Consider the following 20,969-nt stretch of genomic DNA (forward strand, 5'->3'; position numbering starts at 1 on the left):
CAGCACTGCATTATCAAGGGGTGTTCGAAGAGTATAGAGGCCAGGAGAGCGGGCTCTCAAGTGAGAAAGGCGTCTGTTTTGGAAATAAGATCCACTACTTGGCGCACGTGACTCAACCTCCTGCGCTTCAGGTTTCTCCTCTGTAGAGCAGCTGCCTCATGGCATTGTTGTCAGGTGTTAATGAGATAATGAGAATTTATGCCAAGAGGCATCCCTGGCACTAGCGAGACTGTAGTAAATGGGGGCCACTAATCCCTGCACCATGGGTGTCCCCCATTTTACAGATGAGGAGTTAGAGTCCCCAGAGGTCTGAGTGATTTGCTTCGACATCACATCACAGCTAGCACGTGAGAAAACTACGATTAAAACTCAGGTCCTTAGGCTCGGTAGCTTCACTGTGTTCACTATGGTGCGTCCCCATTTCTCCCGCAGACATGAAGACCCAAAGAATTCTGCCTTTAGGTGACATGTCTCTGCCCTCTCCTCTGCAGTCACCTGGCCCCTGTCCTTACATGGAGTCTCCCCAGCTTTCTCTCATTTCCCTATGGAGAAGGCTCGGCATGGGGACCTTCTCAGGGCAAATGCGTGTTTTCTGCAAGAGCCAGCCCCTCTTTTAGAGAAAATAAAGCAGTTTGAGAAAAGTAACAAAGGCTGCATTTGTGTATTTTGCTTTATGGAGCTGAAAATATCTGGTAAATTGATCCAGTGGGAGTAATAAATACACATTACTTTATCTTGTTCTTCATGTCCTATACCCCTGAGCCTTGGTAGAACAACACCACTTAATAGACTTAAAAAAGAGTAATTATACTCATTGGTTGTGTGATTTTTCAGCCCTCCCAGCCCTGCCTGACCTTCTAATTTAGCTCACCGTGTCTAACTAATGCATTTATATTCATCTTTTATGAAGCATGTATAGTACAGAATTGACTTGAGAGCCTTTCTCAAGCTGTCTTCCCAGGTCTCCAATCTGGTCAGTAGTAAGGAGAATGGGAGCTATCCATCCCTCTATGTTCACATGTAGAGATAACACATAGACATGGCTCAAAGCATTCTTTATCCTTTATGAAACATAATAAAAAGTATTTATTACATTTTTACTTTAAAGCTTTTATACATTCTAGCATTATTTACAGCTAAACATGCAGGCAAAAGATGCAAGTGTTTTTAAAATGATTACTGTTAATGTTTCTGCTTGTCAGAAGTGCTTAAATCTGCCTGCACTTTGTCTAAAAACTTAGCACTGTTGCCTTTTAAGAACAACACATTTAAAAGATCTGGCAAGTCAGATTTGCAAACACTGCTGACAGTTTGTGATGAACGATATTGCAAAATTTGCAAGATGTTTGTCGTTTCACACAGCCGACATATTAAGGAACGGATTAAGAAACGCGAAACCCCCATGGAAAACAACCATCCCAAACAAACCTCAGCCAAACCTTGAACCCAGAGAGCACACCAGAATCTCTCACCCGGGTTTCCTCTCCCAACTTCCCACTCAGCCAGTGGAACCCGATTGTTCTCAGTGCATTTTCTCTCACCATATGGTCTCCTCATTACCATACACTAAGAGTCCATATGGGAAACTTGTGAAATGAACTGTATTCATTTTAACTGCCAGATGAGCAGCCTTTTGCTTTGCAAGCTTAGCTTAAGTCATCTGCTGTCTTCATGTTGTTATGGCAACACAGCACCAATAAAAAATTCTAATCTACTGTAAGTGATCACAGTATTTTAAGTGCTTGCCTATAACTGCCCTCAGAGGGGAAGAGAGAGGAGGGTACTATTTGCCCAAGGAGCAAAAGGTTGTTGTTCATTCCAGCAGGTGTCAGTAAAGAAGCCAGTATCATGGTGATTGGAGTACCCGTGCGGCTGTGCAGTAGGCTGGGATTATAAGGGAGGCGAACAGCAGGGGGTGGATGGCGGGAAGGGGGAGTTGTGGACCCTCTTGGTGGGTCTCCAAAAACACAGTGAATGTCAAGCCCCATAGTATCTCTGGCAGACACTATGCTGTGTGGCCAGCCCGCCATGAAGAAACTCGAGGCTTCCTTGGAAATACAGAGGTAGCAAATCCTCACAGTACCTTCTCCTTCACTGGTAATCGAAAATCTCAGTCTCCCTGAAGCTGCTCTCCCTGTACATGTGAATTAGTCATTTCAAACACCAGGCTAATTAAGAGTACCTTAAAGTAATGGAAGTAGGCAGCAACATCCTTAAATATAAATCATTTTCACCTCTGCAGGCCACATGATATGTTGCATCTCTGTCGCTCTATCTGTATTGAAAGTGAATGTTTATAGTCTCAGTTCATCAGTTCACATTAGCCTCATGCTGAATATTTAAACACAGAACAATTTGAACACACCATGAAGGAAGACAGTGACTGCACTTTCATTTGGAACAGCAAGGGCTCATCTAATAATAATTTAGTAAATCAGCCATTTAGTGGCTCAGTTGTGCACTGTATTGTGCCAAATATTATTCACTTCAACTGTACACTCGCAAAATTGAAATTCAGACTCCAGTCACAGGCACTGTTTTTGCTCAGTGGAGAGACGAGACCTAAAATCACCCTCCCTAAAGAGTGTTCGTGTTTAGTGATTTATCATAAATACAGAGCTGGGGCAAAATAAAACTGGAGTTGGCTGTATACAATGTATTCTAATTATGCTTTTATTGTTTTAGTCTTTATGCAAAGACTATCAGTAATTCAAAACCTGCAGTCGCATCAGTGAAAACACAAATAAGAAATCTTTGCATAACCACATTGCCTCCTAGCAGAAAGGGGGATGACTAAGCGATTCAGAAAAGGATAAAGGAAAGCTCAACATCTTCACCTTCCACACTGACACTAGCTTCTCTCTTGCCCTTGCTATCTCTTTCTCGTTCTCATTTATCTACTTTTTTTTTTTAATTTGAGGAAACTCTATTAACATTATATCCTGAAATGAAAGTGACCCTCCTCAGACAAACACAAACAAATGCGCATCTTATGGTATAGTCAGCTCTTAGGAAAAACACGTTTCAGTTTGGCTCTAGGAAACATTTCGTCTCTACAGTCTGTCGTCAAAAACACAAACTATGGAATGCAGTCCATTTCCCTCTCCTTCCTCTGTATCCACCAGAAAACTTACAGGTAGATTCCATTTCCCTGTTTGATATGCTCAGTTTAGGGGTGTGGTATCCCTTACTACGTACATTTCTTTTAGCTGGGGAGTTTTAGCAACCCTGAAATTGCATTTAGAATTCCTGTGCGTGTGTGCATTATCAATATGCACACGCAAATGCCTGCACATGTCATTTCTCTGGGGAAAGAAGTTGTAGGTAGCTTCACTAAAAAGGCCGATGACCCCATGAAAGTTGTAACTCTCACCTCTTTAGGTTAGTTATTTTATCTTTAGCTGACTTATTTTGCGGCAAAGCTTGTCATTATTGTTTCCTTCCCATTTTAGAGATGAGGAAACTGAGGTTCATAGAGCACACGTAACCTGCTCAAGCTTATGCAGCTGTAAGTGGAGGTTTCCTGACCTCCCCTGCTTTCTAACCAGTAGTCTCCTTAGAGTCTTTTACAGGGTTTTGAAAATAGGATTACAACTCAAACATAGCACTCAAGGCATGCAATATACGTTGACTGCAAGAATGTATATACCTTGCCAGAGTGCTTTGGAAAATAAGAGGGGACTGTCCACAATATTGCTGGTTATTGCCTGATAATCACTAACTAAATATAATCTACTGAACCAGGTGTTGGTATTAACTCTATTTTACAGATTAAGACACAGAGGCATGGGTCTACACTGCTAATACATGGATTTGAGCCAAGTCTGCTGGACTCCAGATCCAGAGCCTATATCCCTAAGCAATTCAAGACATTTTAAGGAAAAAAAGTCAATTTACAAAACCAGTCTTAAAACCCTTCCAGCCTGGTTAGGGAAGGAGGCAAGTGGTAGCCTAGACGGCGGTTAGCTCACAAAGGGCTGAGCCAGGTGGAAGCGGCAGGAAGAATTCACACGCACGTGCAGGCAAAGCTTGGCCGCCATGCTTTCCCTCTTCAGCTGCACAGTCACTGGGGGAGGGACTTGTGATAACCATTCGCCAATAGCTCAGCACTGTACTCTTTCAAGTTCTTTTTTAGCACTGAGGTCTTGATCGGGAGGATTAAGTTTAACCTACTTCATGTCACACCCTGCAGAGAGCGGCACTGAATGTAATTACTCATTAGGTCAAAGGTAGGTGACAGGAGAAACAAGGGGCAAAGTCATTTCTACCTCCAGCCACCCAACATCCTCCCCTTAAAGGCTGAAGCCCTTAGGAACAGAGATGCTAGGAGGTCTTACGTCTTGCTCCCTGTTTTCAGCTCGGAGTAACACTTCAGTGGAGCATTAGAGTAATAAGTACCAAGCCCCAACAGTTTTGAAGTAGTGGATTTTAATTGCAGTTATACTCAGGACCATCTGTAAAGCCTTGAGAATTATCATTTACAGATATTGTTCGTCTGGAGGTACATATAATAACCAATGATGTTCATGTTCAACAGTTTAAGAAGCAAAAGCAAATTATATGCTTACCTCCCTTATGTATCTGTAAAGTATGGGAACATATCACCCAAGTATCCCTATAGTATCTCTCCAAAAATGTAATACCTTGATAATGCAGTGCTGGGCTCACAGTGGGCATGCAGTAAACATTCCTTGCTTCTTAGGATGCACAGCTGAGCGCAGGGTGTGCTCTTACTGCCTCAGGGCTAAGGCTCACTGACCACTCACGAAGGCAACTAACGAATGCACAAACATTTGTGTACACACACACTAAACACACACATACGTACACATCCACATATGTGTACACGACAAATACATCTCTGTTTACTGAGCAGTGCTTTGACTTTCAAGCTCGTTATTTATTCAGCCTTGGCTTAGGGAAAGAGAAGCCACAGCCAAAAGACAAAGAGAAACAGAAGTAGTTAATTTTTGGCTTTTTGTGTTTTCTAAAAGCCCAGGCCTTGGCGACTTAAAGGTGACTTAAAAGATTTTCAAGGGTAATTTTGACTCTAGGCCGTTTTTGTTTCATGTGCTGACTTTACAACCTACCCCTGAAAAAGGCACCTCTGTCCAGAGCTTTCTCTTTAAGCAGAGACTTTTATCCTGATCAGAAAGTCGATTTCCAAGGCACTCAGCAGGACCGAACCCACAGCGTTGGTCTTAAACCAGTACAATGAATTGGAATAAGAAGATCCCACCAGAGGTTACCAAGTTCAGCTCTGTACCTCCAAGCAGGTCATAGTCACAAGGGTGCAGACACCATTTTTCACTGTATTTGTGGCGGGAAGCACCCCAGGCTCCCATTCACCAATTACCATGACACCATTTAGAAGAAAATGCCAGGAGACCAAAAAAAAAAAAAAAAAAAAAAAAAAAAAAAAAAAAGGGAGGGGAAAGCCATTGTCATAACTCTTCTCAGAAATACCTGGTTTCACAATTTATACTTAACTGCTGACACTTGAAAAGTCTAACATTTTGGTAAAATGAATCAAGCTGTAATGTTTCTTTTATGAGATCCCTTGCAGGAAAGGGAAACTTGGCACCTCATGGAGCCCAAGCTTAGTTATCCATCATAGTAAAGTCAGCTGTCCTAGCCAGCTTCTCGGAGGTCACGCGATCGAACCAACAGCTCTTACAACTATATTATTGCTTACGGGACAGTAATTGAGGCACCAGATAAAAATTACCTGGTCTAATAGGCAGCGAACAATTTTCACTCAATAAAATTATGAGCCAAATCATTCATTTCATAACACTCTGGCTAATTTATTTGTTGACCTTTTAATATCCATAGCTCTTCAGTGGTATTAACTGCAACTCAGACAAAAATCTCTTGTTCATTTCACTTTCATTGATTTTTTTTTTCCATTGAGGCAATAACAGTTGCTTGAAAACAGCCTTTTTCTTTCCACTGTAAAAGTCAATCACGTAAGTTAGTATGTCTTAGTTGATATAGCTGCGTTAGCTTACAACCTAGTTTAATTTCATATGATTCAGAGTCTCCTACACCATGTTTTTAACAAAGGCAAAGTTTTCTGGTTTACCTCCAACCACGCCGCATGCTGGTTCATAATAATATGTTTGAGAATTAAGAGGGCTGTCATCTCATCTGAACATAAAATCAACTTTAAAATTAGAAGAGGTTCAGAAGAAGTCCTCCTGCTGCATTTTCTCCAGGCTAGAATGCTTTTGATACCTTGGCCTATGTTATTAATAGCAGTAGACTCAAAATATTTAATTCCATTGTTCTAGAAATATCTAGAGATTTTTTACTGTGGTGAGAATTTCATTTTTAAAAAAGACTCTGGGCAACAAGTATGCACTAGAATGCTCTGCAGGGCAGTCGAAGCTTCCGCGGAATCTTCTTATATACTAAAATACTATAAAGTCTTTAAAATGTGGGGTTGTAAAATATAATTGTTACACATTTGGCATTTTATGCCTCCCTGGAAATAACTACTTGCTACCTATACCTCATTTATGTTCCTCCTTTCCATTTCAATTTACTCTAAAGTGGTCCTTAGCTGTAATGAGAATGCCCCTTTCAACAGAAACATGTTTAATTATATCCATGCTAAATGTAAGTGACTCTTCTCAGTCATAGGGCTTCTAAGTAAAGAGTGTTTAAAGTGTGACACTAAAGGCTTCTAATGATCTGCAGCAAGCTCTATTTCAAGAAGTTCATATTACAAGAAAAATGAAAAATGTGAGGAATGTCTCAGAGGATGGGAAACTAAACAGTGCCCAAGTGTTATTTTGGTTTGTTTTAGTCTTTCCCTCACTGCCCTCATTATACTGATTTTTTAGAATGCAAAGTCTACCATTGTGGAATTTTCCATTTGGCTGAATAAACACAACGGAAGTCGGGATATAAAACTACCCTCCAAAGAAATACATCTCAGGACAACTAGTATTTATTGCATTGTACATCTAGCTCTGCAGGAAATGGGCTGCAAGAAACTTCCAATCAATTTTTCAGCATTCGGGCTTTCCAATCAGTAATGTCACCAGGCTTTCAGAAGCCACTGCAGAAATAGCCAGGACCTAAAGTCTAGGAGCTGAAGGTACACTTCAAAATCTGGGTCCTGCAGTAAACTCTGTATGAAGGTCAGTGCAATCAATGCTGATTTCAGTGATAGGTACGTATCATCTCTACCTCAAGAGTGATTTTGCCATTTCACTTCACTGTATGTTGCTAATATTTGGCCACTACATTTTGAATCCCCTGATAAGGCAAAGTGGGTTGGTGATAAATGGCTATCAGGGGAATGTGCAGCAACAGAGAAGAATTATGCTTCTTTCTCAGGAATCGCCCAACTCAACTTGACTTTGATTATTGATGCTTGTAGGTTTTTTTCCCCCGTTTCCATCTACATCCCTGAAAACATTATTTCCTACTTGAATGAGTATAAAACCAAGCACAGATTATCCTCCCACATTACGGAAGCATCCCTGGGCTTTAAGTTTATGGACAGAGTTCCCAGAGTCTCAAAATCTAATGCTGAAACTTGAAAATTAATGTTGTGTTCATGTATCAGTATCTGTTATCTTTATGAATTGGTCTATATGTGCTGTGAACAAAAGAAAGTTCAGACTGTCTTCCTTGCTCCTCTGGGGCTGAGTTATCCAAAACCTTGAGTTGGGTTTATAATTGGGTCCAGTATTGACCAGTTAGATGACCTTTCCCTTCACTCTAGGAGGCTAGATGTGGCCAATGAACTTGAGCTTGTTAGCTAGATTTCAAGTCAATGCTAAGGAGAAGATTCCCATGGATGCTGAATAATCCTAAGATTTTTAATGTCATAAAACAGAAGAAAAGATGAGTTAACTATGTCTGTGTGTTTGTCATGATATGCCTGGTTGCCAGGGTGTCTTTCTGTGAATCTGCAAATACCTAACTATTTCCAAGGGCCTAAGAGTACAGCTAATAAAGGGCTGAGGACCATGAGGACCAACCTCACATTGCTAACAGCCTATAACTTGAGATAATGTCTGTACTAGACATGATTCATTGTATTAATCACAAAATTAAAATGTAAGTCTAAGCCAGCAGGAATGAAAGAGCAAATTCATAAAAAAAAAAGGTGACAAAAAAAACTTGGAGTGATCAAAACTTGACCTTTGGGAATTTATATATTGGATTTAAAAGTCTGTAGCTAAATGGAACACCAAATTTAAGTCTCCTACTTCAATAAACCTTGCCAAATATACGACTTTGTCATTTCATCATACAAATTAAGTGTGCACTTTTTAAAATCAGTAACTGTATCTTAGAATAACGCATCAACATGAATTTCTCTGTGGTTTGCTAAACGTGATGCTAGGAGCTTAGAGAAGGGGATTAAGACCTATCCTTGGCCTCAAAAAGTCTGCAGTCTAGCTGTGGAGAATGAAGACTAATACACTTCAGAGCAAAATGGCCTCTCAGTATGTACTTCTGTGCTGTGCTGGGTGTCAAAGATTGTCAGTACTCTTCCTTAGAGGAATTAGAGAGATTAGGAGCTGGGGTATCAGTGAAGGTGGCATTATTTCTGATAGAAGAGTGTGATTTTCAAGAGCCAGGCTCTGATGGCTAACAGGACTGGGGTTGAATCCATGCTCAGCCACTAGTCGGTGGTAGAAACTTTGGGAACGTGAGCTGACCTCTCTGAGTTTCAGTTTCCTTATCTGCCAGATGGTAATAGGAAGAATACCTTAAGAGGCTTTCTATGAAGATTGACTGAGTTCTCGTTCCACTTTCAATAAATGAGAGTTATCTCCTTCATTGCAATCCCCTTCAGTACCAGGCCTCCGAGGATGGAGACAGAGATTGTCAATGGGCACAGAATGAAGCCAGCATTTTCCCTAAGAAAGGGGAAGGCAAAAGGAGTGAAGGTATGGAGATAGAAAGGAGCCAAATGTTCTACTTCTAGGCTAGGAGGACAAGCATAGAGAGCAGTTCTTCAAATACATAGGAAGAGAAGACTGGATAAAGATGGTGGGCCCAGATGATGGCAACAATCTTTTGTGGCTGTCATCAAACCTTGTAGATCAGTGCTGGGAAGACAACACACCCTGAAAGTTGCTGGAGAATAAGATCCACATATGATGACGAGGGCAAGAAGAAGGTCAAACAATATTTGCTAATTGATTGGGTCGCAAAGTAGAAAGTAAAGCTGAATCTTAATCTTACCTATATATTTGTAGCCCATTCCGCATTTTTATTATAAAGCTTCCAAAATACAGGTAAAACCCATGCCAGCTACATGTGAACTGTTTCTTGGAACCCCACTTCTCCTTGAGTCTCCCTAACACTTCTGTAGACTCTAAACAGAGTAAGAATAATGTATTCACATTTTTCTCCATAGACCCCAACTCACGTAACCATCAACTTATGGTCATAGCAAGACAGATGAAGCCAGGTTTCAATTGTGAGATGAAATGAATCAGTGAAAAGTTGTTGTTTTTAAAGAGTAAACTTTTTTTGTATTGGCAAGAGAGAAGAAATCCAAAGCATCCAAAGCCACGAACAGAAAAATTGTCTGACTTAAGATGTAGACTGGAGAAAGAGCATACCTCTACAAGGAGACTCTGGGGCTTTTCAATATTTAGGATACTAGTATTGATCTTTTTAATTACCAAAAGGTATTTTTAAAAAATCCAAGGATAGGATTAATTATCTTGGAATTGTCTAATATCTACTCTTATGTTTGAATCTGCAAGCAGGGAGACGTTTTAAACATTATGAAAAAAAGGAGAAAATCTCCCCTGACAAGTAAATGCCTTGAAACATTAGATATTAGTACTAGTCAAGTGTTCTTTCTTTTTGGAAATATTAAAATTCCATATTAGAATGAAAGGATCCTTAGACTGTGCTCCTGCCTAATGCCACAAAAAATAAGACTTTAGGAACAATTTTAGAAACAGAAGATTATATGAAACATCCAGCTCTTCCCCTTATGGGAAATTTCTTTTTTTAACATCCAAGGCTCAATCATTTCCTAATGTGAAATTACAGATTTTTCAAATTACCATATAAAACTGCAAAAAAATTACACTTGTGACCACAGAAGAGATAGCATATACTATCAATTTGATTTTAAAAGGCATACATCTTTTATACTACCTGTCATTTTTATAATGCCTTTTACAAATTTAATCAATACATTTTAACATTCTATATACTTTAAGTGCAATATACAATAAATATTCAAGTTTCATCTTAAACATGCTTTAGGCTTTAAATTGTTAAAACTGCAGTGCCCTTTCAATCTACTTACATAATGTCATAAAATATACATTTCAAGGTAAATGAAGTCAGCTACTTCAATTTAGTCCCTCAAACTGGTAGTAAATGAGAGGTTAACACTATGGTGCCAAACCCATTATTGAGTAAATTTAGCACCTTGGACAGCTCTGTAAAATCTTTATTGCTTTCCTGACCTGCTCGTCATGTTCTGTCTGTGTGTTCAGTGGCTCTCAGCTCTGATTGAAAGGCAATATATTAGATCCCCAACACAAACACGCTTGGGGGCTAGTTCACTGGGAGCGTAATGACATGGAGGTGAGAGCAATTTTCTGGTCACCGAAATCCAAGCACCTTGCAGGTTCATTGCACTAACTCATAGAGGACCCAGAAATTTCCTTTCTCCTTCCCATTTGCAGAAATAACTAATAGAAGCTGAATCACAAGGGCAAAGCTGAACCAAGTCTTTCTTAAATCCTTACAAGTTGATACTACAGTGAAGGATATTTTATAATGGGCAAGATATTATTTAAGGGTGTCCCTTCCAGTACAAAAAATCCAGGTTCGTGCTTCTCAAATCCAAGACTGCTGGCCTGCAGTGATGCTGTGCTGATGACCTACCTATGGCTATGTCCTCAATGGAAAAACATGCCCCAGCATGGTGGATCAAAGAAGGATGCTACTTTAGGAAACAAGACGTATTTTATTTTCAAAGGATTAAATGGGGATGAGAACTCTGGGTATCGATATAAGGAGAAAAAAAAAAAAAGAAACAAGTACATTACATCATTGGAAAACTTTATCACCAAGAATATACAATATATACTGATAGATGGAATTTTTTTCAGACTTAAGAAAACTTCAAAGATCTTGGAGTATAATTTTGAACTCCGTCCTCCCTGCTTCTGTGAAATTAATTAAAATAAGGAGCATTGCTCTAAGTCCCCAATTATAGTGTTACAAGAGCCAAGTTCACAAGTGCAGTTTCTTTCAGTGCCACATCATGCTTTTGACAAACAGGAGACTTGTCCGTCACCCTCCCCCACAAAATGGAAAGAAAGGAAAATACCTTCCCTGCCAGGCTCCAACACTGAGATAAATATTTATTTGGAGAAACAAATGAACATAGGCCTAGAGAAGTCAAATCTTAGTAAATAAACTCACTTGATCCTGTTTTGTTTTAATCTTTCCTAAGAGCCAGATAAAGCCATGAGGTTTTAGTGAAGGCGACACAGGCTGAATTTGATCTGGGGATAGGATATACTGTGCCCACACCGTAGTAAATTATTAACTTCTGTGGTCAGACAATACTGCAAACAAAAAGTGCTAAACTAGCTTGTAGCTTATATTAAATAATAAAGAAATGATTTCAGATGTATTGGCTGAAACCCCCCTGATTATATAATGTTCTTTACTCCCTACATGAGAAATAACTAAATTGTTCCATAAAGGGGGTCTATCAGCTTAAGGCAAACATAAATGTTTATTGAGAACTGTAAACCCCTCTATCTTATTTTTGAATTTAGGACATTAGGTATGTCATAAGTAGTTACTGTAGTATGACAACTACTTTATCTTATATTATAGAGAATTTAAAATTGAAAAATGCTAATATGTATCTAAAAGCTTGTCATTTCAAGAGTTGTTCAAGGATTTTTGAAGAGGCTATGGTGACAGCAAAATGAATGCGATTATCTCCCTATTTTCTGATCAGTGTCTCAGTCTATGAAAATTGAACAGCACTGCTTCTCTATGTGGAAATCTATTGTGTAAAATATTTAAAGTTAAACTTCTGTTGGTAACTTTACCCACAGCCAGAAATGTTAAACATATCTTCCTGCAAATCACCTGTGATGATCATACCACACCCTTAGGTTTGATTCTCTGATAAGCCCCTACTTTTGCATATATCAGGCTTAACTTTGTTTTCCTTTTCACATTCTAGTATAAATAAATCTGCAGAAACTGTAGAAAATTAGGGGAAAAGGAAGAGAGAATGATTTTAGTTAGAACCAAAACTATTAGCACCACACTCACTTTTGTAGAGTGCTCCCTATTATTAGAACCAAGCATGCAAGCTAAATATGGAAGCCCACCTAAGTAAAAAGAGGGAGGTTTTGTTTTTTTTTTTCAACTGGAATGAGCAGCTGAGCATGTATCTAGGATGAGAATGAATGAGTAAATGGGAGAAATGACAAACAATACTGACACAGCAAATCATTTCTATAAAAGAAATAGACACTGCCAGTTATAAAAATTGGTGCAGAGGAGGCTTCTAAGGACAGGAGAGTCCTTTTGTAAGAGTTTTTGACAAACAGTACACTGCCTCTGTATGTGGGTTTCCTAAATCACCCTCTTATATTATGGCTCTGCCATCCAAGAGAGATAAACAAAAGAAGTTTAATACTACATGCTTCTAGTAGCTGAAGATTGATTGGAAATCCCTCCAAAATGACTTGTCTGATAAGGTCATGTTTCCTGGAATAAGCAATTAAGTGCAAAATAAACACATCTTAGGGACTCATACCATGCACTGAATGACATCGATTGTAGTAATCTAGTAAATGACCTAGGAATTGTATTCAGCAATAAACATATGAGTGCTTTATCATGCCTATGGCAGACTATTGAGTGATGTATTTTATCTTGTGGTACCAATGATGCTCACCTTTTGACTCAATTAAGTGTGTATGTGAACAGGGATAAATTGGTGATTTAACGCCATTCTGGGGTTCCCCAAGCTACGGCCTTTATAGCGGTGCCTTGGCAAAGTATGGCCAGAGGGACTGGAACGTGATCATGTCAAAAGATAACGACAACCTGCCTTCACTCAAAGGATCGTATCTGCTTTTCTCTTGACAGGAAGTGATACTCAAAAGGGCTGCGGATCTGGTAGAAGCGCTGTATGGGATGCCACACAACAACCAGGTGAGCGCTGTGGTTTCCAGTCCGTGTGGACTTCCGCATGCAATTAAAGATCTCAGATTCCGTACCGTAATGAGAAAGCACACAAAATATTAAAGCCATGTGCATGAGTTAAGAGTATCAGTAATTCAGATATAACATGTTGCAAGACTAGTCAATCTTTTACTGCCCTTTCTACTGAATCATTTTCTGTGTGAGAAAAGATGCTCCATTTAAAACCAATCTTTAGTGAGAAGATACTTTATAACTGAAGAGGAGAGTTACTGGTGCTTTATTTTATTTCTCTCAGGTTTTCAAGCACATTTAGGCAGAGAAAGAGGGTTTAATTTCTTCTCCTGAAAACTATAACAAGGCCTGAATAGTATTGTCTGCTTCTGTTCATAGAACTCCATGTATAGGCTTCACATAGCTTAGGAAACGGAATCTGACAAACCATTCACTCCTTGTTTATGTCACCTGAGTCAATGTCTGGGGGACACATTCCCATTAATACTCAGGAATGCAGGTAGTCATCTGTGACCTTCCCTTAACATCAACAGGGGAGATGTATTGCAGCCTCTCTTTCTTTCTCTCTTTCTCCCTCTTTCCGTGGGTAACCTCAGAGTTCCTACATGTTATAGGGAAGGATGGACAACCCCACGGTGTTGTCATCTGTGGACTCTAGGGGTAAGATGAAGGCATAGTTGAGATAATGGACTTTCAAAGTCAGACAAATGGGGTTATGAATCTCAGCTCTGTTCTTAAATAGGTGAGCATCCTTAGGTGGGGTTTTCTAATCTCCAAGCCTCAGTTTCCCCATTTGGGATTTGGGCATGATGATGGCGAGACTAATGTAACAGTTTGTCAGGAGGGTTACAGAAGTTAATGCAGCTGACCACTGAAAACCCTGAGCACAGTGCCTGGCACTTGAAAAATGGTATTATTGGAAATATGACTGGGGGTAGCTAAAGGGGATATTCCTTTGACTTTTCAGGAAATCATTCTGAAGAGAGCGGCTGACATTGCAGAGGCCCTGTACAGTGTCCCCCGCAACCACAACCAACTCCCAGCCCTTGCCAACACCTCAGTCCATGCAGGGATGATGGGCGTGAATTCGTTCAGTGGACAACTGGCCGTGAATGTCTCCGAGGCATCGCAAGCCACCAATCAGGGTCAGAAGCTTGCTTTTCTCTTCTCTCCCCTAGCCCCTCCCCCTTCTCAACCTTGAGCACCCCATCTCCTCATGGATTGGTCATGAACAACTTTTATATTAAAAAATTATTTTCATCCCCAAAGGGAGATTCTTACTTTGTGTGTATAAGATAGTATTGTACAATGTTGGCCCTAGCTATCACGTCTGGTAATCTAATATAGGGGGCTAGAAAGGATGCATGCATTTAGCCATTTCTCTACATTTGACTTTTAACCATAAACCATGAATGACAGATCGCAAAGAGGAATGGAATTAAAGTTTTGAGGGCCCAAAGCACATCATTCTTGCTCAGGGAATAGGAACCTGTTAACTCCAGGGTACATCTCTTAGATCGGGATTTATTTCTGCTCTAAAATGATAATTTATAGGCCCAGCATTGCCACTTCTCACGGCCCTGCTAAGTATTTATGATCTTCTAAGAAATGTGTCTTTTGCTTGCTTCCCATTTTAATCACAGAGCTAGCACCACCAACCCACACACATGAATCACCCAATCCCTTCCCTCTGGGTTGCTGCAAGGGGACCAGAAACAGCGACCTTCCTTTCCCCGAGTCTTCCAGGACTGCCACCCTCACCCCCGTTTTGCCCCCGCCCCTCAGGTTTCACCCGCAACTCAAGCAGCGTATCACCACATGGGTACGTGCCGAGCACCACCCCCCAGCAGACCAACTATAACTCCGTCACCACGAGCATGAACGGATACGGCTCGGCTGCCATGTCCAATCTGGGCGGCTCCCCCACCTTCCTCAACGGCTCAGCTGCCAACTCGCCCTATGCCAGTAAGTAGAGATGTGTGTCCTGTGTTCCTGCATGTTTTGCTAGAAGGACTTGGCATCGTCCCATGTGGCCCACTGGGCAGGGCTTCTCGATCTGAGAGCCTCCATCTTTCCATCCTGCAAGGCACAACCCTGGGTGATACTGCTAAAGGCACCATCACCTCCAGTAGGAATCTTTGCTCTCCAGTGCTCACCTTCCTTGCTACAAAACCTCTCTAACGGTCAGAATGTTGCTGCCATCCCAAGCAGCTGTATGAGGTCGCTTCAAGAACCCATGCTCAGAGTCAGATGGAGATGGGTTGACTCCGGCTTCTGCCAGTTACCACTAGCTACTCAGGAAGCTGAGGCAGGAGGTTTGCTCGAGCCCAAGGCTTCAATGAGCCATGATTGTGCTACTGCACTCCAGTGCCTGGGTGACAGAGCAAGACCCTGTGTCAAAAAAAAAAAAAAAAAAAAAAAAAAGCAAACAAAAAAACCCACAAATAATGAGGACACCATATTTGTCATCTACTTAAGCCCAAAACATCTATTAGTTTTGTCTTATTTCATCTGATCATTTTAGCTACATAAAAGGAGGCAAATTCATCTCGCTAAGCCTCTCATCTCATTTTACAGATGAGAAAATTCATCTCCATTTTCTCATCTGTAACATGGAGAAGGAACTAGCATCCACCCCATCCAGTGTTGTGAAACATAGTGAAGATAATCCATGTAGTGAGCCTGTCCTGATGCCTGGCCCATGGAGGCACATTCAGTAAATCTAATGATCATAATGATGCAAAGATGATAATATGTAGTGGTGTTGGTATGACATAGTAATAATAGTCTAAAAGTTAACCTCTCTCCCTTGAGGAAAACGACTCCTTTGTTTTTTAATGTTTGGATTTTCCCCCTTTGTTTGTATTTGTTGTTTGTATTAAAACAACAAATCAAAACATACTTTATTTTTTCCAGAAATCTGGCAAGATTTTAAAAATAAAAAGAAAAGAAAAGAAATCCACATATATACACAAAACATATTCTTTGGTGCCTCATCCCTGCCTTAAAGAAGTTGGGCTTACAAATTTTTTGGTACATTTATATTGCTTCTAAAGAACGTCAGAGAACTGGACTTCTTATCTATAAAGGTCATAACCCATGTCCTCACAATTTCCTGATCTCTCTCTAAAATGAAGTTCATCTTGGACATTGTGAGCGACTCTTCTGATGTGTAAAATGGGGCCAAACTCTTAGATGTTTGTAGAAGGATAGATGGATGTGCCATTAAATAAAAGAATATTAATGATTTCTTAGAGTCTTGGCCCAAATGCTACAAATGATGCCCTCTCTCACAGTTAAAATGTGGATTGGGCTAGTTCTTTGAAAGAGGAAAGATCATTCTTGCCCTTTAAGAGAAGTTGTTTCTGAAAATATACTTAGGGACTTTTACACCTGGGCGAATTTTTCTGCACAGGGTCGACAAAATTATACATTTTTACCTTATTTGTTTGGAATCAGCAGTTTGTTGAACATTTACAATTCCCCAAATAATCTGCATATATTAGGTCTGTCTACTCACGAGTCAGTGTTTAGGATCAGTGTCACATTAGATTCTGACCTATCAAAAGGTTGTTTCTTATAGAGATCTATCATTTCACTGTTCTCCCGTTTATTCAATCAGAAAATGTTTCGATCCTGACCTGAAAATTAAAAGGTGCCATTCTTAATTAAATCAATAAACTAATTGCTATATGGTAGCAATTCAATTTAGGAGCTTGCATTGCTCTCCTCCCCAGGTCTGTGCAGATACTCGGCAGCTTCAGCCTGAGACTGCGTCTGTCAGACTGTGAAACTTTGAACATTTAATTTCCATTAATTGATTTTCTCAGTGCTCACAAATATAGTATTAAATTCTCAAATAGGCTCTCAGATGAGACGGTTTTATCTGCACAAATGCAAATAAAACAATAAACACAAAGCCCAGTTGATTTGAATTTTTGCCTCCGTAATATTTAATTATTCATAAAGCACTCATGTTGAAAAATTCCGATGGAATAAAAAAATAAGACATTCCACTGGTGATCACACTTTCTGGCGTGGTGGCTGATAACTAATAATGTTATAACAAATGGAGCTGCTCGACTGTATTTTACCCCTTCCTCTGCTAACCGCACCCCCCAAAACTCCCCACCTCTAAATACACATAATGATCGCATTTGCCAATGAGATTAATTGCCTTCCTCAGTGAACCAGCAGGATTTCAAGACTAGGAATATTTAAAAATCAAACCCACCGTGCAGGAGTTTTGCAATTTAAATAGGTGTTATTATTGAGCGTATTTTCGCATTTAAAAATCCTCAGAGATGTATAAAAATGCTGGTCTCATTAAAAGGAAAAGTACAGTTTAGAAAAGTGTTTGTGAAAACTCTGAGGATGGTGACTCTGTGTTCTGCCCCATAAAGCACTCAGTGTCTGTGGATTGGGGGGTGCCTCGGCTGATTAGAAGGGGTCATTTCCCCCTTGATGGCAATTGCCGTCTGTGACCAATTGGATTCCCACTTTCCTAACTAACTTTCCAAAGAATAAGGCCACCCGAACAGCTGTTTGGACTCTGATGGGCTCATGGGAATGAGGCTTTTCGCACTGGAGATCTGTTTCCTTTGCAGGGTAGCTTAGCAGAGAGAGCTCTGAATTTGGACGTGATTCCTGGCTTCAGCACATTCTAGTGATGGCCCTTGGGCAAGTTCCTACACTACTGCATGAGAGTCCCAGCTTGCTTCGCTGGCTCAGGTGTAAAAGATATGTGATAGGCCCTGACTTCAGGTTGCACCGCCCATGACAAGATGAAAAAGACGTGAAGATTCTTATGAATGATAAAATAATACATGATGTTTATTAAGTTGCATGATAAAATAAAATAGAAGAAAATATCTTGAATTTGAATTTACTGCCTGAAAATTATTAGACAGGATACATACTTTCCTGCAGGAAATGGAGGAAATAGAAAGTGAGTGTATACAAATATTAGTCTTGACTTAGCGTGTGTAAGATCTCTGTCTCCTAAAGTAACCAAGAGATCAGTAGCCTGGAGCAAGAGGAGAGAGAGTCTAGGCCAAGAGGGCTAGGTTTTCTCTGAGTTGCCAAAGTTCTCCCATCATTGGTTATCTGCATCCCTACTACTACCAAACTGTGAGTATTTATGTAAGACTCCCATCCTACTGCTTATTATTTCCCAAACATTCATATATAGCTCCATGGGAGATATAAAGAATTTGGAACTTAGAGTTCTGCATTTTTCACAAATGCTGCATGTGGCAGTCTGGTGGCCATCCTCTCAAGCTGGCTTCTTTCTGTTCCCCCTATCCCCACCCCCTTTTCTAGAACCTTACTTTAGGCTCTACCTGGGATGTATCCCCTGACACCTCTTCCATGAAGTCTTCTCTGATATCCCTTCCCTGCCTCCACTGAGATGGCTGTGTTCACCTTTGTCACTGTTTTGTGCTACTTTATCCCTCATAAGAGGGGGTTGCACTTTTGTTTCCTGGCCTGGAATACTCTGAGGATGGCAGCTCTATGTTCTGCCCCATAAAGGCACTCAGTGTGTTTGGATTGGTTAGTGCCTTGGGCTGGTTGACCAGGGGTTATTGTCCCTTAATGGCAATTGCTGCTGATGACCCCACAGTAGCCCCACAATAAACACATAAAAGATCCCCGTCAATGAAAGGTAGCACGTGCTAAGTTCTGTATAATGAAAGTGGACAAGAGCCTGAGCGATCAAGGAAGGTTTGTACGGAAAGATTGGTGCCAGAAGCATCATCTGAGCAGGGCAGAGCAAGGTGGCTAGGTGAGGGTTAGATCTGAGCTTCTTTGCTTCAGGATGTCATGAGTGGCCCTGATCTTTCCTTTCCCATTGCCCCTTTCAGTAGTGCCATCCAGCCCCACCATGGCCTCCTCCACAAGCCTCCCCTCCAACTGCAGCAGCTCCTCGGGCATCTTTTCCTTCTCACCAGCCAACATGGTCTCAGCCGTGAAACAGAAGAGTGCTTTCGCACCAGTCGTCAGACCCCAGACCTCCCCACCTCCCACCTGCACCAGCACCAACGGGAACAGTCTGCAAGGTAAGCCCCAGGCCCCACCTACCAATCCAGATCCAATGCCTTGACTTCACCCTCCCAGGGCCTGAAGCAGATGCATCACTGTTGCTGAGGGGATTAGCCTCAGGCCTGCTTCTCTCTGCCCTCATTTCTTTTGTTTCTTTGTGTTTGCTCTCCTCAGACCTGGCCCTTAGCCCTCCTCATCTCTCCTGTGCTGGAGGTGCTCAAGAAGTCCTCTTTCCAACTCCAGCAATTCTGCTCAGGCCCGGGATTTGCTTGGGAATACCATTTCTACTGACTAACAGCATCATTTCTCTTTTCTCCTCTCTCACTCCCTGTTGTCGCCATTATCAGATCAGTCTTTTGTGGACTCTAGCAAGTTCTCCAGTGCAGGGTCTCTCCCAGGACTGGCCTTCTCCTGAAGTAGGTCACTCAACCTTCCCTTCCTGTTGCCTGTGTCAGAGTGAACGTGTGCGGGGCTGATAACAGGGAGGGGGTGAGCCATAACCTGATCAGAGCCCTGAATTTAGAGCATCATAGACCAAAAGCCAAAGACTTACTACTGGGATTAAGAAATGGCAGAACACCACTAGACTATTCTGGTTCATATCAAAATTGTTCAACCATTTTCCCACCATGGAATATAGAAAATAAAATAGTTGCTAAGAGTTGAGATGACATTTTCATTCAGAATAAAAAGTTAACCATTTTTAAAAACTGAGCATACCATTTCTTACATTTTTCTTATGAATGCAGCACTGTGTTGCGTGTCCTATGTTGAGACCTGCACAACCTCATTCATTGCCCCCAGCAGGATTGTGTGGTAGGTACTCATAGCCCCTACTTGACAGATAAGAAAACTAAAGGTTAGAGAGGTTATGAAATTGCCTGACTTTTAGCAGCTGATACATGGCAGAAGCTGGCTTCAAACTCAGACTCAAACATTTATCTCCTAAATACTTTATTATCCAGAGGGGGTAAAAGAGACATAGCCAGCATTCCTGAGGCAGCTGGTAGGGAAATAAGATTAATAAACTAACCAACCACCATTTACTGAGCACTGAACAGTACACCTGGAGCTGTTCTATGCGCAGACAGACTTTATATGATTTAATCCTCATATCTTCCTCAGAGATGAGGGCTATTCTGGTCTTCATTGTATAGATGATAATAAAATGGGAGCTTAAGGAGGGTTAATAGCTGACCACAGACATAGTCGGTAAATGGTGGAGATGTGTGTAAGCCCCATCAGGGTCTGTGCCCTTAAGCCCAGCCATACAAAGGTTCCCACAGTGCCTTCCCTTTGTGGTTGGCATCTCACTGATGGAGGTCAGCCTGGAGGTCAGGGAGGGATGAGGAGGGCAGTGCACATTTCTGGGATGTCTCAGCCCTGTTTCTTACATACAAGTACATGCCTATTTACACTTAACTACACACACTCTGGGCTGGATGGTTTACATTGTGGTAAGCATATAGTAATTCTCCTGAAGACCCCATGATGTCAGTACTAGTCCCACTGTACAGAAAGGAAACTTGAGGCTCAATCTGACTCAGGTCACATGGTTAATAAACAGTGCAGCCATGGTGGAGCACGGTGGCTTATACCTGTAATCCCAACACTTTGGGAGTCTGAAGCAGATGAATCATGAGGGCAGGAGTTCAAGACCAGCCTGACCCAACATGGTGAAACCCCATCTCTACTAAAAATACAAAAAAGTAGCTGGGTGAAACCCCATC

The 20,969-nt window shown here is 41.0% G+C and overlaps 1 protein-coding gene across 9 annotated transcripts in view; it reads left to right on the plus strand.

Moving 5' to 3' along the window:
- The window catches only part of EBF1 (EBF transcription factor 1), a 410,560-nt gene that overhangs the window by 378,992 nt on the left and 10,599 nt on the right, over positions 1 to 20,969 (plus strand). For all 9 annotated transcript variants that reach the window (XM_074390666.1, XM_074390667.1, XM_074390668.1 and 6 more), the window contains 4 exons: positions 13,129 to 13,194; positions 14,165 to 14,342; positions 14,983 to 15,162; positions 19,062 to 19,256. In XM_074390666.1, coding sequence (XP_074246767.1) covers positions 13,129 to 13,194; positions 14,165 to 14,342; positions 14,983 to 15,162; positions 19,062 to 19,256 — 619 coding nt within the window. The remainder of the gene's footprint in view (positions 1 to 13,128; positions 13,195 to 14,164; positions 14,343 to 14,982; positions 15,163 to 19,061; positions 19,257 to 20,969) is intronic.

Source organism: Saimiri boliviensis, chromosome 20, assembly GCF_048565385.1.
Source record: "Saimiri boliviensis isolate mSaiBol1 chromosome 20, mSaiBol1.pri, whole genome shotgun sequence".
Lineage (NCBI taxonomy): Eukaryota > Metazoa > Chordata > Mammalia > Primates > Cebidae > Saimiri > Saimiri boliviensis.